Raw genomic sequence first — 17,107 nt, 5'->3', positions numbered from 1 at the left:
TGGAGTTGAAATGATCAGAGCCTGTTCCTTTGTCAGGTTTAATGCTCCTTTTTTCAGGCAGACAACTTTTACTTAAATGTGTTTACTGCAGTTAAAATGACACATTGGTTTAGCTTTGTGTTAAATAAAAACTTTCAAAGGTATAACCATTCCTCTTTCTTATTTTGCTTAACGACATTTAACTCTGCAGGTCATCCCTGAAATTCTGACGCACAGAATCACAAGTCCAAGTGTGAACTGTGTCACAGAGTGAACACAATAAAAACATGTATTATCTGCAGCATTGATCATTAAAACAACACCATTAATGTATTACAGAAAATATACATATGGTAGGTACACTTAAAGATATGTAGACTATTGCATTAGGCAATACATTCAGCAAGTACTTTTACTTTTAATACTTTAAGTATTTTTAAAAGCAAGTACTTTTTTTACTTTTAAGTAAAAACATTAATGTGGTACTTCTACTTTTACTAGAGTACATTTTTGTCTGTTTACTTGTACTTTTACTTAAGTACAGTGTTTGAGTACTTTCTCCACCACTGCTCCTTCCCCATTCTTCTACTGGTGATGTCCTCCAGCTGGGCTACAGCTGCCATCGTTCCACCATTACACACAAATTTATGCAGCGATTTATGGGCATGTGTCATCGGCTACACCGTGTCAACCTGAGGAAGCAACACGTGCGAGTTGTTCTGAATTTATTGGCTGATCCGACATTGTTTTCTTCTAAAAGAGAATGGAAGTTCCCCTTAGACAATTCACAGCATTATATGCACCTAATCTGTCTGGGTGCCTCTCAAGTGTGCAGTCACTGACATGTGTTTACATTTATGGTACTTCTTCTTTTGGCTTTTCCCTCTTCAGGGGTCTCCACAGCGAGTCATCCTCTCCTCCATCGCACTCTGTCCTCACTCCAGCTACCTCCATGTCCTCTTTAACTGCATCCATATGTCTCCTCTTGGCCTTCCTCTTTGTCTCTATTTTTATAACTACATGTGGCAAGTTAGAGGAAACTTTTAGTTTACATTGGTCTGCGGTTGTTGCAGTCATTTTTGAGGCGTGCTACATGTTGTTTTATGTGGTTAAAAGTAGGTCCAATTTAATCGTTCAGCTTCAAACCATAAATGCTCAAACTCATGAGAAAACATGTTTAAATGCCCTTTAATTTCAGTAAACCAACTGGAGTCATATTTCTGTGTATTAAGGTGTGTTTCAGTACTTTGTAGTTTCATAGTGTCAACTGAAAAAGTTTGCATGGTAGTAAGCACATGTTCAATGCAGGTCAAATGTTTGCACATATTTGCGCAAACTGTCACAAAACATTTGCTCTTATACAGCTGTGAGCTGCTCCTGGGCAGCTGTGGCTGAGTGGTGAGAGCAGTCATCCTCCTATGGGAGAGTTGGGGGTTTGATTCCACCAGCAGTCTGTTGAAGTGTCCCTGGGCAAGACTTTGAACCCCTCGAAGCCTTGGATGTGTGTCCCATCCATGTATGAATGTGATCTAAAGCTCTGATTAGTCTCTACAGATTCAGGTTAGAGATGTAGTAGAGTGCTGTATGAATGTGTGTGTGGAGGTAAATGAGGGCACAGATTGTGTTGTAAAGCACTTCAGTATATTGAATAAACAGACAGGCACTATATACTGTAAGTACAGTCCATTTACCATACAGTTAAAATAATATTGTTTCAATAAACTAACACCAGGGAGTTCTCATTGTTAGAGTTCCCCTTCAATGTCACTTCCCGTTTCACTTTGGCTGCACCAAATTCAAAAGAAAGTATGCCAGATATGTGAAAAATGGGTAATATGTGTATTAAATCCATCCACCCATCCATCTTATGTTGTACCCGCTTCTTCCTTTTCGGGTCACTGGTGCCCATATCACTGTGCAAGAGCCTGGACAGGTCTCCAGTCCATCACAGGGACACATAGAGACAAACAACCACTGACTCTCTCACTCACACCTAGAGACAGTTTAGTTACCAATCAGCCTAACATGCATGTTTTTGATCTGTGGGAGGAAACCAGAGTACCCGGAGAAAACCCACACATGCACAGAGAGAACATGCAAACTCCAGCCAGAAAGGCCCCCGGCCAGGATTTCTTCCGGCAACCTTCTCGTTGAATGGCAACAGCTCTAGTAACTGATCCACCGTGCCGCCCTGCGCGTTATGTCAAATTTCATAAAAAATATTTTCTTCCACTTTATTTGTAGGAAAAGCACGTCACATGCAGTTTAAAAAGCACATCTTGCACTTCTTGGTGTAAGTAATTCACTCTAGGTTACTTGGAGCCTGCCTGTTGCCTCCTATATGTGGGTCCTTCTTCCACCGTTCACTGTCGAACCACATCAAACCTTCTCCAGCCTGTCTGTGATAGCCAGCCTGATGCACACAGCTTCGTGTCTCATTTTATTAGTAACAAGTAAACTGAGGTTTTATTTTGCGTCATTAAACAAGTTCCTTATGTGCCCTTTACAATAAACAAAAAGGGCCACAGTCTTGGTTTAACATTTCACTTAGTGCAGATGCAAATGTAATTTACACATACATTCACTCCAGCAGCAGACAATAAACCAGTCATTTAACTGAGGAAGTTTATTGTAGACTCCATTAGCAGCTGAGGGCTTGGAGTGTGTAGATAAAATTATGAGTTTCTTGTGTATTTAGGAAAAAAGTACAAGTTGGAGAAAATGTAATGCATCAAAAAACAAAATCTAAAAAGAGCAACAAAAAAAAATAGGTACTTTGCTCTGAAACTCTTTACAGTAGGACATGTTTAGCCGTTTGTTTCTGTAATTCAAATCATTTAGGCACACTTATTGTTAAGGATAATATAATAAACTTCTTTGGTATCAGGTGTTACTAACAAAGGTTTGAGAGCACTTTCTGAAGCCGTTTCCTGGAACACTTTCTACACATTACATAATTAAAGTACAGCCGAGTCACAAACGGTTACAAGTTACAGAGCGTTAACCCGATCAAGCTGAACGACGTCGCTCTCCAAGTGTCTCTGTGAACACGAGTGGGGATGAGCTGGGGGTCCCAACACTGAAAATCTACACTCCACACATTTGTGTTGGCAAACAGGCGGGTGTGACTTCTGTGGAGAGAGTGTGACAAAGCTTTCCGGCTCCGGAGTCGCCAAAGTGTGCTTCATTCGAACAAAATCTGCAAAAACTTGGAGAGCTTACGGAGATCTAAAGCTTTTTTCACAATATCATCAAGTTTTAATCTGAAACGCATGGAACCCCTGCAGGACGGCTCCGTTTCAGATCCTGTGAACGACAACACATTGACGGACAGCCGGGTTCACACAAAAACTCCTCGAGACGACTCGGCATCGCAGGGATGTAAAGGAGTGGAGACTGACAAGAACACCAAGTTCCTATTTCATGAAAATCAATAAATGCAACTATAAAACAAGAAAATAAAACTTTATTGCTGCCAAAAGAACAAAGTTCTGACTATCTCATGCTGCTGTATTCATTCATATCCATCTGCTCACCACAGACTCAGGTTCAGGCTGCTGTTTAATACTGTATTATTCTACATTGCTAGTGTTTAGCACACATCTGTATATCTTAGATCCTTATTGACTGTTTCTTTTTATACTTTATATTTTTGCTATTTTTGAGTGTAACTGAGATCTTGAGTACACAGTTTCGTTCCACCTCATGTACCGCATGTGATGTCAATGACAACAAAGAAACTTGAACTTGAAAGTGGACAATTATGTTTTTACTCAGTGTTAGCAAAATATATCATGAAGCAGTGAGTGGGTTTCATTCAAACATTCAGGAAATAATATTTTGATGTACCTCTACGCCTGTTTTTGTTGTTTGAATAGTTGGGGGTTTTTTTTTGTTTGACCTAGACGACTTCATAACTTCTCAACATGACATGAAATTAGTCTAAACTCTGGCACGAAAGGAAACAGGTGATATGCATTTGTTCAAAGTAATAATAAGAAAATGTCTTATTTTTACGTTTGTGGCACATTTCCACAGCAGTGGGTGCACAAAGATGCAGTCGCATCAAGCTGACTGCAGATAGGTTGTTCTGAAAAAGGAAACATCCTGTGCCCCCCCCCCCCCCCCCCCCATTTGACTTCTTCTCCGTCATCACCGTGTTTAATAACAGCCTGTCTCAATTGGACAGCGTCAAGGGAAGAGGAAAGCAGCATCTTAGAAGCTAAAACAGCCCCGCATCGCTACGGTTCAGACACTCCAACACCCATACTGACGGGAAAAATAAATCCATTTTAACCTGTTTTCTTAAAAATGCTGTTTTATTATTATTTTTTTTTCCATTTTTCATAGGTTAACTGGGTCTCCGCAGCTTGAGCCGTAGCTGTTTCCATGGCAACAGCTGGACCGACTCAACACGAGTGCTGACAGAGATACTTAGCGATGCTGTTTATTCCCCCGTCAGTCTCAGAAGTGATGCTCCCAGTCGGAGCTTGTACTGGTCCAGAGTGTCAGTGGAGGCATGTGATGGGTAACTCTGAACGCTCGCATAATAAATAATAACAAGTACAACGTTAACAAATGAACAAGATCACATCTGGTTTAAGGGTGCGTTTGCTCCAATGCAGATCTTCTGATTAAAACTGTGTGAGATCCCATCAGTCAGCATTCAACCCCAGCTGTGAGTGAAGCGTGCACGTGACAGGTATCCTCGTTAAAATTCCGCGGCCGAGTTAAACACGCAAATTATTTATCGTGGAGGCTGTGGAGGGAGAGCAGAGACTATCAGATTACATCCCATGCACCACTTGGAAGCCTCTTCCTTGTGTGAGACAACACGCTCTGTTCTCCGGCAGCAGCTCTGCACAGGTGACCGTCGCAGGTCGACACTTCCTGAAGTCTCCCCTGGACGTGCAGAAAGCACACAAGGTTGCTCTGGTGCTGGGAGCTGCTGCGAACAGCTGGGATAGTTGATCCAGTACACATTTACTCTGTTAGAATCGCTTGTGGCGTGTTGTTAAATATGAAAACATAAATATGGTGAAATCTTGATGATTTCTTACGTTAAGCTGCTGCTCTCAACAGACTCATGTTCAGGCTGCCGTTTAATACACAGTGTTATATTATATCATTATTGTTTAGTGTATATAGGTGGGAGTGGTGGTGTAGAGGTTAGAGAAGGTGGGCCTGTGAAAGGAAGATTGCCGGGTCAACTCCCCAGACCGACAACGTCAAAATGTGGGTGGGAAATGTGAAGCACCCACACCTGCATCAACCCTCATTTGCCCCACACTGGGCCCTTGAGCAAGGCCCTTAACCCCCACCATCTGCTCCCCCAGGTGCCCTAGACAGCAGCTCTCTGCACTGTGGCGACCTCCCACCCCTCCCACTATTTGCATTCTGGCATCAATGGGTTTACAAATTAAACCCTGTTACTGGTCTGACTACTGCCGTTATGATTCTGTTCAGTTTTATGTAGTTTTCTGTAATAATTTGAAGAGGTGGCGATACATTGATGCTCATTATGTGAATAGGTAAAGTTTTAAAGTGGTTTTTGATTCTGTTAATTTTCTCAAAACTGTAAACTTTTTTAAGTTGAAATTAAAAATGTTGTTAATTGTGTCCAATTAAAAAAATACCCCATGTATAAAAATTGTATTAACACTATTAAAGAACAGATCTTAAGTATTATGTTACACAAATATTTCCATTGCATTAAAGAGACAAATTGAAGAAAATTATTTAATAAGCGTGAGGGTTATGAGGGGGTCCTTGAACCCAAAAAGTTTGAGAACCCATATCTTAAGATTCTTATATACCGTTTATTTTTATACTTTATATTTTTGCTATTTTGGGGTGCAACTGGGAACTTAAGTACACAATTTCGTTCGACCTCATATACCACATGTGATGTGAATAACGATAAAGAACCTTGAACCTTGATCTATCCATGTGCCCTTTGAGTTCTTAGTCCACCACTTTTGCTTTATGATAAAAACTTTATAAATGTACACAAAAGAAAATCTAATCAAAGGTCTGGATTCCACACAGGAGACCATATCACCTGCTGCTTTTCATGCCGGAGTTTTTAACCATCATCATAAAAAGGGGCATAGTTAAAGCCATTCTGGTCAAACCTTGTGAATAACATCATGCACAATCTCAAGTGGGATCCCATGAGAAGTGTTACTTTATGAATATATATTGAGCAGCTTCTACAACACTAACTTGAAGCTCAGTATCTGTAAAACTAGCTGACTTTAAGCCATTTAGCAAATTAGCTGCAGCAGCCATCTTGAGTTATTGTGACACCCACAAGTTACCAGTTGCACTGGTACAGATTACATTAAAGAAAAAATAATAAAGGTATAATGATAAGGGCAGCACGGTGGCGCAACTGGTGAGAGAAGGTTGTTGGTTCAAATCCCAGTCCGGGGACCTTTCTGGATGGAGTTTGCATGTTCTCTCCGTGCATGCGTGGGTTTTCTCCAGGTACTCCGGTTTCCTCCCACAGACCAAAAACATGCATGTTAGGCTGATTGGTAACTCTAAATTGTCTTTAGGTGTGAGTGAGAGAGTGAATGGTTGTTTGTCTCTATGTGTCCCTGTGATGGACTGAAGACCTGTCCAGGGTGTCCCCCTGTCTCTCGTACAATGATTGCTGGAAATGGGCACCAGTGACCCACGTGACCTAAAAAGGAAGACACGGGTAAAGATAATGGATGGATGGATATTACTGATATTACTGAATGATATTACTTATTGCGTTGAAGATCTTTATTTACAATGTTATTTGTTCGAAATTTAAAAAAATAAAATTGTAAAGGTAGTACATCCATTGATTACTGTCTACAAGTTTCATTACAGTCTGTCTAGCGGTTCATGAGAAATTTTGCTAACAGACAAACAAGGTTGATGCCAGTGATTCATTCTAAAGTTTAAGGCTAAAATGTTGCCAGATGTCTAGTGCTCAGAATACGAGTAACTCTCAGCTACTACCATACCAAACTTTAGCTCAATATCTGGCGACCATCTTGAACTGGGTTGACTCCAGAGATATTTTGCTAACTAGGCAGAGAGTAGTTAATGGTGAAGTTGTAAAACCACACGTTCTGGTAGTGCTTGGGAGTAGGAATGCGCGATATAAACGGTACACGGTAGAAACTATAGACATTTAGCCTACGATAGAGATCTGTCTTCTACCGGCTAACCGCAGTAATGCTGTGTCTGATGTAAAATCAGAGTTGTCAGATTTAATCGTTACTTTTTTTTTTTGTTGAAAACTGTGCGTAAGTGGTGTTAAAGTCTTTTCTTCGAGAGCTAATAGCGAAGCTACAAGCTAACTACAGCTGGCTTGCCGTAGTGTTGCCGTATTCGGACACATGCAAAACTCTGTGTTCCGTCGAAAGTTGTTTTTTTTCTTCCGTCGAAGTTAAAATAAGCGTCAGCTTTAGAGAAACCTGCTCTGTGATCTGTGAAAAGAACGCAGTGTTGTGTGATTTTACTGCGAGACCCTCTTTACCAAAGCCACAGACTCATTTTGTGTCAGCTCTCCTTAAAGCAGGAGTCGCCCACTAGAGGGTTGGAGGGTGAAGTGTTTCAGTGTAACATTCTGCTCTGTTGCTGTTCATTTCTCAAGTGAGAAGACTGGAAACTGTTAAGAGTTAACAATATATTATTTTGTTTAAAACATATGGCTAAAACTCCATTTGATATCTTTTGCAATGTTTTGCACTACAAGAAAGAAGCCTAATACTTGATTTGTTTATTATTTTTAAACTCCTTGGACCTAGTAGTGGAATTTTCTTAATTGAAATATTTTGTGTTATAGCAGTTTTCAAAATAAATGATGACAAAAGGACACTCTATGCTTTTTTTGTACATTCCTATTGCAAGTTTTATACCAAAAACATATTGTGATATATATCGTTATCACCACCCTTCACAATACATATCATGATAGGAATTTTATGCCATATCAAACATTCCTACTTGGGAGTATAAGTTGGAAATGACTCTCAGATACTGCCACACCAAATTAAACTCAACATCTGTATAACTGACTGAGTTTTGGTCATTTTTGTGTTTTCAAGGCCACTTAGCTGTGCTGGCCATCTTGAATGGAGCCAAGTCTAAAAGTTAATCATCATTTTATATGTAATGTAATCATCTAATGATTACGTTCAGGGAGTTTCATTAAAATCAGTCCCATGGTTCATCAAATATTTTGCTAACAGACAAACAAACACACTCACGATACTGGTAAATTACCATTTGTTTGCCTTTGAACCTTTGACGGGGCAGGCTGTTAGAATAAAAAAAAATGAGGCTAGCTGTGAATGTGCAGTATTAGCAGCCTTTAAGCAGGCTGTGTGTCTGTGTGTGTGCTTGTGTGTGTGTGTTGGTAGTAAGCAAAGATGCAGGCCAGAGAAAAGGGGGATAAATTGACCTGCCTGTTGCTTTGACGCAAGCCTGGATAGGACCGTTCCCTGTGACGCATCAGTTTGCAGAGACATCGAGGGCCTGGTATTTTTAGGAACCGGTCTTTGACCTCTCACAGCCCTTGTATCAACAACGTTCACAAAGCAACTCAAACCATTGTCAAGAAGCCACAAAGCAAATAACTTTGGGGTAAGGAACGAGACCAAATGCAAAGAATTCATTGACAGAGCTTATCAGCAGCGAGCAGTGGGGAGCATAAAATGTGCCTGGTGCAGCTTGCAGCTCGAAACTCTAACAGAAGCACGTACAGTACATGTCGGTACGCTCACCCGAACAGACACCCACACAGGAGGGACGGATTGTTGTGCTGTGATGTAACTTCCCAAAGAATAACAAACAGCAGCGGTTCTGACAAACATTTAACAAGGACGAGGAGGGAAGGCGTCAACCATAACAAAGCTCGAGAGAGCGTGTGCGTACGTGGGTTCTAGTGTGTTTGGAAAAGAGAGCGCGTGCACAAGTGTGCAAACTGAACACCTATAGCTAATTCATTTCAGCTGAGGATTACAAGCATGATGGCACAAAAACATGTGGATTAAGAGGAGGGAAGCTCACATGTAGCAGGACGTCTCTCCCCCAGAAAACCTGTGGATTTAATAACAAGGTGGTCTAAGCTGCTTTGTGGTGCATTTGCAAAAACACAAAATGAGGAGAGCAACACAGCTTTCAAGACAACTAAATAGACTGAATGTGTTTAAAATGGTTTGATGAAATAAAATGTCAAACTTTACAAGTTGCACTCAAAATATGTGACGTGTGCGAGAGCTTTAGCTAGTCTTATATGTCAAGTTCAGCTGATGACACAAATGAAAAAAACCAAAACACAAAATCCGATCAGAATAAACACGTTAATGTCCATCGTCATGCATGAGCGCCTCAGTAATCCTCTTCCACGGTTTATAACAAGATTTCTGTGATTGTAATGTGGCAGGTCCTGACAAATGAAAGGAGATAATGATGTTTTGTAAAAGAGCCGAGGTAAGCACAGGTTCTGTTTGTACCTGCTGGATGAAGTTCATCTTTGTGCAGAGTGGATTAAAAATGTTATCGACGTAATTTCAGATTTCATCCCAAACATGGCAGCACGGCCGTTAAACTGTCAAATGAAAAAAATATTTCAAGAAAACAATTGAGCTGCAAGCTAGAAGTCAAATTTCCTGTAGTCCCTGAATGCCACATAGAATCTGAATGAATTACAAAAGGTCAAGGGTTAAAAAAAAAAAAGTAAATTGTGAGTAAATCTTCCAACTATATAAAATACAGTATATAAGTCTCTAAAGAGCTTTGTTTACTTGTTATTTCTCTGTAATTATTTTAAATTTACTTATTGTTCATTTTGTTGATATCGTGCTGTTTGGGGTGGTTACAAATACCAACCATGTAAATACTGACACCAAATAAGTTTCTAAGAGTTAATGTATGATTGTTTACACTCTGCCTTTGTGATCTTGCACTTTTTCTTTTTCCTCATTATTTTTAAAATGCTCAGTATTTTCCATCCATCCATCCATCATCTTTTACCCGCTTCTTTCTTTTCGGGTCACGGGGGTCACTGGTGCCCATGTCCAGCAATCACTGCGCAAGAGACGGGGGACACCCTGGACAGGTCTCCAGTCCATCACAAGGACACAGAGACAAACGAGACAAACAACCATTCACTCTCTCACTCACACCTAGAGACAATTCAGAGTTACCAATCAGCCTAACATGCATGTTTTTGGTCTGTGGGAGGAAAACGGAGTACCTGGAGAAAACCCACGCATGCACGGAGAGAACATGCAAACTCCACCCAGAAAGGTCTCATGGCCGGGATTTGAACTGACGACCTTTATGATAAGAGGCAACAGCCTTATCAACTGCGCCACCAAACCCCCTCAATATGTTCAACTAAAAATTTAAAAAAAAAACTTAAATTGTGAATCTCTTTTGTTTGTAAGTGGTTACAAAATAAACTTGACAAAAAATACATATATTTTTTTTTTAACTTTAAAATTTAGAAATAAACAATGCTAAGAATTCAACCATTTAACATAGTCATAGTGAACAATTACTGTAAGGTAAAAATAAAATGCACATTTATTAATGTATTAATTAATTAATACAACTAAACTCTTTGCAGAAATGATGAAAACTAAACTAGTGTATTTATCATTTCAGAACAGTGTTTTCCTGAAGAACATGGTTCAATAGGGCAGGAGGGGTTCTCCGACGTTTTATAGCTGCTCACCTCCAAAGTAACAAACGTCAATGACTTGACACCTCACATATCCCCGGTATACTAACAAAAACATTAAAAAAGTTAATAAATAATGGCAACACAAATAGATTAAACTCATATTAGATTATTCCTTTCTCCGATTATGACTTGTTTTTCTTGTAACCATTACAGTGAGAATATGAAATGGGTTTATTTATTTTATTTCACTTCTGGCGACCTAACTTGGTGTTTGTGACAAAGACTGGGTTCTCCACCTTTGATAACAACTGCTATCAGGACTTGTGTGACCACCATAACGCCTTATTCATTGTTCCGACTGTGCTCGATCTTCTGGACAAGCGCTTCTAGTCCAGATTTTTATTTTATTTTTTTGTAATTTTGCGTTCCCTGACACTAAGTTTGCGATGAAAATGCTCCCTTTTCAAAAAATCTGCTTAGACGCCCAACAGACGAAGGAAGAAGTCCAGGATTCAAACCACAAACAGAGGAAGGACAATAACACATGTTGGTTTTGAGGAAATACATACTCAGTGACAACAAAAATGGTCTTATAACTGGTTTTAAATCATCAAAGGTTTTCTTATTTTCTTTTGATAGACGATCAACAAACCAGCACATGATCGCCACCTATTACCCATTAGATCCAAAAACAGTATGCATGTAAGCATGTGCACATTAGTCTCAAAGGTTTTTAAACGTTGACGTGGAGAAGCTTGTCCAGATCTTAAGTCCAACCACTGAGTTACTGTCTGGGCTTGTAAATAAGCTGTTTCTGGGATTTTCTGAATATTTGTGTGTGATTCTTATTACTTTATGGTTTATTCTATATCTGTGTTCGCACTCTGAAGCTAAAACAAACACCATACCATTTTATTTATAGAGCACTTAAAACAGCGACAAGGCCAACCAAAGTGCTGTACAGACAGAACACTGAAACATTATTTAAGATAATATTTAAGATTTAAACCTGCATTAAAGATCTGTTTGTAACAGACTTACAAAGTGGTATATAATACAATAAAATAATAATAATTCTTGAGCGTGTGAATGACAATAATCAGCAGCTCAAGATGATAAATCCCATGACAAGATGAACACGTTAGCTGAAATCAGACATCCAGAACTCTCCAGAGGGTTTCCTGGTGTTAGCTTGTGCCCATCAACACCTGTATAAATCCCAACGAGGTTAATGAATTATAAGAGAAAGAGGAAATACTTGCACAAAAGCTGCAAAGCAGTGATTGATGGTGCTGTACGGCTGAGTCAGAGTACACAGACGACATTAGAGATTCGCTGCAGCTATCTCGTGACATTTGTTCACTTAACAGCAAACAACGTTGGATCTGTGATGGATCACACTATGGTTCATCATCCTACATTGTAATCACAGAGTTCCCATGAAGGCTTGGCTTTTAAATAGTTTTGTTTTCTGAGAACAGACTAACGTGTGAAGGCATTTTGTTAAGGAGCGCATACCTGACAATTAGTGATCATTAGGTCTGATATCCCCCCATTGTTTTCACGTAACGGGTCCTCCTGTTATGTTTTACGTAACTGGTCCCAAAGGAGATGAAAGTTAAAAAACGCTAGGACAGTACAGAAGACAAACATCCAGCCCCACCCCTCCCTCCATCTTTGGCTTCACCCCTGTCACCCCACCCTCAGAGAACAGTACAAAGAGTCCCTTGTGTGTGAGCACAGAGATCCGAGTGATACAGCTTTATGTCATGGTATTCTGCCATTGTCACGCCGCAGCACACGAACACACTCTGCTGTCCAGCCGGAGCGGCTCATTCAGCCCACTGACCTTCAGCCAGCCCCTCGGTCCTTGGCATGACGCACAAACGGCACACAGTGCAGACCCAGAAGATTCAGATATGCAGCTGCAACCCTGGAGACAAGCCTCTTTGGAGCGGTTCGCGGCTACGTCGCCAGTTCACACGCTACTATCCCACTATAAAGATCACGTCAATGTTCCAGAGCAGCCACGAACGCAGCCACAAGTCAAGTGCATTTAACTATGACAATTGCTTAATATTTGTCAGAAATTTATACCCAATTAGGGGTGGGCGACATGGCTCAAATATAATATTGTGATATTTCAGAGCATTCTGACGATAACGATAAATTTCGTGATATAACCAAAAAAAAAAAACAGAAATCAGTTATTCATTTGACAAAATTAACTTAACATGTTGCTTTGCAGTATTATATAAAAACTAAAACAACAACAAGGGTTAATTTTACTGAAATTACTTTATTTAGTAACGTATTCAGTCTAAAAGTATAAAAATAAAAATTATCCTTCTGTTATTTAGATTGAAAAAGTCTGCACAAAATATAGTTCAACAAAATCCACCACAAAAACTAAAGTGCAGGTGAAGTTTCCCAAAACAACTAAATAAAATGAAGCTTAAAATCTGTTGAGCATAAATTTAACAAACAACAAAATATATGTTGCCTTTAAATGAGCTGTATCTTCCAGAAGTTGTAACAAGGTGATCAGCTGACCCTGAAGCTTGTGGTGTTTCAGCTTCCTCTGTTCCTGCAGGAATGATTCATTTCTCTGATGCTCTGTCTCTGATCACCTGACTCTGTTCTTGGTTCTTGGTCCATGTATGACGGACCATAGGGGACAAAAGAATCTCGGACAGACACGCGCGCGAGACAGACCTGCGCGTGTTTGTACCGGCAGTTTAGAGCTGGATGGAGAGAAGCTGAGCAGCGCGTTGTTTGTTTTTAGCTTTTTAGCTAGCTAGTACTGCGCGCAACTAATTAGCGTCACACCAGTACCCGGGGGGGGGGCAGTTCGGTTTTGTTGTTCGGCACGCACGGTTCTGTTAAAGGGGCGGGACGCCCTGACGTATTACGTCATGAAATTAGCATATCATGATATTGTTTTACCCGGGCAAGCTTTTTTTTTTACCGGTATTATCGTGAACGATATGATATGGCCCAGCCCTATACCCAATTAAACAAAAAAATATTGATGTCCAATAATAAAAGTGTCTCTTGGCTCAGTGGAACATTTAGCATGTTTTAGCTCATTGTTTTGTGACGCAAGTCTTATTTTTTGTCTGTTTTATTGCAATAGGCTCAATAACATCAGCAGACAGAGAATGTAATGAAAAATACTGATGACACTAACGTCCAGAGCGGCTAATATTTCCTTCAAAAGCTAAAAAAACAAAAGCAAGACTGACACTGAACAGTGGACAATGATTCATAAAGTGAGGAGGAACATCACATGAAACGAGTGCTATTGTGACTGGAAGCAGGCAGAGTGTGTAGAGAGGTACCTCTGTGTAAAAGTGGCCTTTTAACCAAAAACATTTGTATCAAAACATTTCAGTTTTTAGATCAAACTTGTCTAAACAAATTATTTAAAAACAAACATATGTAGGTCAAAAGCGACTAAAGAAAAACCCCACAACAAAACTTAGCTATACTGATTTGTTTGAGTGTATTTCTCTCCATTTTTACGGACTATAACTGCAGTAAGGCTTATGTGAAATGCTAAAAATGGTATTTAATTGCATAAGCATTCTTGAACACAATCTTTAATAATCCCTTTACTCTCATAAAGACATCATTTATGAAGAAAATGTTTTACATTTGAACCCTTGTTTCCACAAAGTTAACAATTTTTGTCCAAGTTGGTTGACAACACAACAAAAATTTAATAAATGTTAAAATATGTTTCCTGAAGTACTTAAGGTGCTCTTCTAAAGTTTTTGTTAGTTGTTGTACGCTGTGGAAAAGGCAAAGGAGTTTCCAATAGTTCATGTGAGGTAGCAATCCAAAGCTAAGAGTGCTAGTTGTAATTTTTAATTTCAAATTTATGGAAATAAATTGAACATATAAACGATAATGTCAACATTTAACCATAGGTGGCTAAAGAAAATGTCATTTTTGAGACCTAAAATTTTAGACGTATGATGTTAGGATCTTTGTCAATGGAAAATAAAATGTTTATCATAATAGTATTAACTTATAGAGTGCCAGTAAACTTAGTTGGTTAGTTGTCTAAATTAATTGTCATTGACACTGACTGTACCCGATGAGATCAATATAAAATGCTTTGCATTAAATTTTTTGCGTTGTAATAAAATGTTGCATGTGTTTACTTAAATACACGTGTCCACAAAGAATATCATAACAGCTGACACACAACCAGTTGGTTGTTGAAACTTTGAAGGTTAATTATCAACTTTTGTGCTTTTTAATGATGTAAAATTGTTGCCATTGACTTTTAAAAGTGCAGAATTTCGCTTTTATTTTTAGCTGGTGAGAGTTCAAAAGTAAAAATGATCCAAGTACAGCACAATGCTAAGAGACTTATCCATGTGAAAACCAAAGACAAGACATCAGGACATCAAACTTCTCCTACCTGTTTCCAGAGAAATTTGTCTTCCTGGTTGATCTGCCAGGTTGTGACCACGTGTATGATGGACAGCACCGCTCCGCTCAGGACCGCTGCCCTCATCCTCACAGGCAGCAGAGTATAGATGATGTAGATAAAGAACACAGACCACCAGATTCCTTCTGAAGCACTCCTGGGTGCCACCATGAGGACCCCGAACACTTGTACCGACACCAAGACTCCGATCACCAGGTAACTGACCATCCACATGTAGTCTTGGTGGAAGCCGTTACGGTTACACACCACCATGAGAGCCATGAAGAGAGCCATGGCCACCGACAGGGCTGATGAATAGGCCACGTGAGGAGTGGCGTGGACACAGTGGAAGGTCAGCATAATGCCGCACACGATCACAAGCACGCCCATTAGCATGGTCAGGGAGCTCTGGTTCAGCCTAAAGAAGTAACGCTGGTATAGGCGCTCCAGTTTGCGAGACTGGAATTTTTTCGACTGGAACACTCGCACCACCCTGAGCCAGCAGTCTGCAGCCGTCATCACCCCTCCTGCACCATTGGGACCCTCGTTGCCCATGTCGCCACTTCCTCCATTACACCCTCCTTTCCTCCCTTTCAACTCCCCATCCTCAAAGCCCAAATCGACAGATTTGAGCCCCACGCCTTCCCCAGAACAACCTCCTCTTTTGCCATAGTGGTCCTCCTGCCATCCACAGCGGACGCCGAGGTTTCCCCCGCCTCCCATGGCCCCAGCCCCCACTCCGCGATGGTGCTGCTGGAGGGGGGCTCCGGAAGGGGGTTCCATAGCATCTGGGTCCCGCAGACAGCTCATGTAACGCGGGCTGCAGAGAGATGAGCCTCCCTTCCGTTTGGATTTCTTGCCATTGCGCTCTCCCCACGCAGTCTTGCGGTCGTCCACTCTGGCAACTAGGAGACCACTGAACCAGGACATTCTGTGTGAGCAGAGAAACAGACAACAGTCACGGTGCTGACAGACATCATTTCCATCTTTTCCCGCCTGTAGGAGAGTTACCTGTCAGGGTTCTGGTACATGTTCCAGCCCTTTCCCTTACAACCGGCTCACTCATTTATCCCCCTGGACGAAATTATGATGAAGAGACGAGAGGTTTGTAGAGGCCACGCTGCAGGGGCGCAGGGTGGAGGAAATGGATGCAAGCCAAAGGGCTCACAAAACTCCAGATGTTTGTGGCTCAGCCAATGATCATAGACCAATAATAGGAAGAGTCTCCACTGCCAGGCCTATCTCCACGGCTTCTTCTGATGCTGAAGAGAAAAAGCAAACACATATATTGTAGAAGATTTGAGGATGAAAAATATTTATCATGAAGGTGAAGATAAATTAAATTAACCCAAGAGACATCTCTGATCTAAATAGTAAAGCTAATGTCTTCTTTCTCTGGTAAGTCTTCCTGATTCATTAGCTCCCTTATACTTGTTAAATACTTTCCTTTTCAAAACTGACAGGAAAAGAAAGAAATAAAATTAAGTTTCATATAACTGAGAAATTCAAGTACACATAGATAGAGGAAGAAAAAACACTTTTCCAAAAATAGTGTGAAAGTTTGGCTTTATTAAGGTGGACCAGAACTGGCTCAGTTTGATCCTGACAGAAAAACGCTCCATCTGGCATAAAACCTACATTATGGAGTGAGTTGGGATTAAGGGAGAAAATAGACTCCCTCAAAGCTCTGTGTATAGTTACAATCAATGATTAACAGACGAGTACAAAACACAGATAAAGGCCGCCGGACAACAGGACACTGTCAGGACAGTAACGGTCAATACAGAATGACAGAATCTGAGGATCTGCAAGATTTTTAAAAAGTAAGTTTAAAATTTGCCAAGAAGTGAAAATGTCAGGCAGCATTTTATTTTACTCCAAAATAACATGTACATACTTGGGCATTGACTGGTTACAAGTTTGAGGTACTCCACAGTTTTAAAAAGTCACCGTGTCAAAACCCTCACACTTTTTTGTTACACCAGTCCAACTGTTTAAATGCATAAAAACAT

At 40.3% G+C, this 17,107-nt stretch overlaps 1 protein-coding gene across 1 annotated transcript in view; it reads right to left on the bottom strand.

Moving 5' to 3' along the window:
* The window catches only part of LOC119417525 (adenylate cyclase type 6), a 58,700-nt gene extending 42,564 nt beyond the window's left edge, over nucleotides 1–16,136 (bottom strand). The window contains exons 1-2 of the mRNA XM_037684746.1: nucleotides 16,107–16,136; nucleotides 15,087–16,026 (exon numbers count right to left, since the gene is read on the bottom strand). Of these exons, the coding sequence (XP_037540674.1) occupies nucleotides 15,087–16,026; nucleotides 16,107–16,126 (960 nt within the window). The 5' untranslated portion in view covers nucleotides 16,127–16,136. The remainder of the gene's footprint in view (nucleotides 1–15,086; nucleotides 16,027–16,106) is intronic.
* Between the last annotated feature and the right edge of the window lie 971 nt (nucleotides 16,137–17,107).

The sequence above is a fragment of the Nematolebias whitei genome, chromosome 11 (genome assembly GCF_014905685.2).
Source record: "Nematolebias whitei isolate Nwh7 chromosome 11, NemWhi1, whole genome shotgun sequence".
NCBI lineage: Eukaryota > Metazoa > Chordata > Actinopteri > Cyprinodontiformes > Rivulidae > Nematolebias > Nematolebias whitei.
Note: the sequence above shows the minus strand (reverse complement) of the source record. Positions and strands in the feature narration are given on the sequence as shown.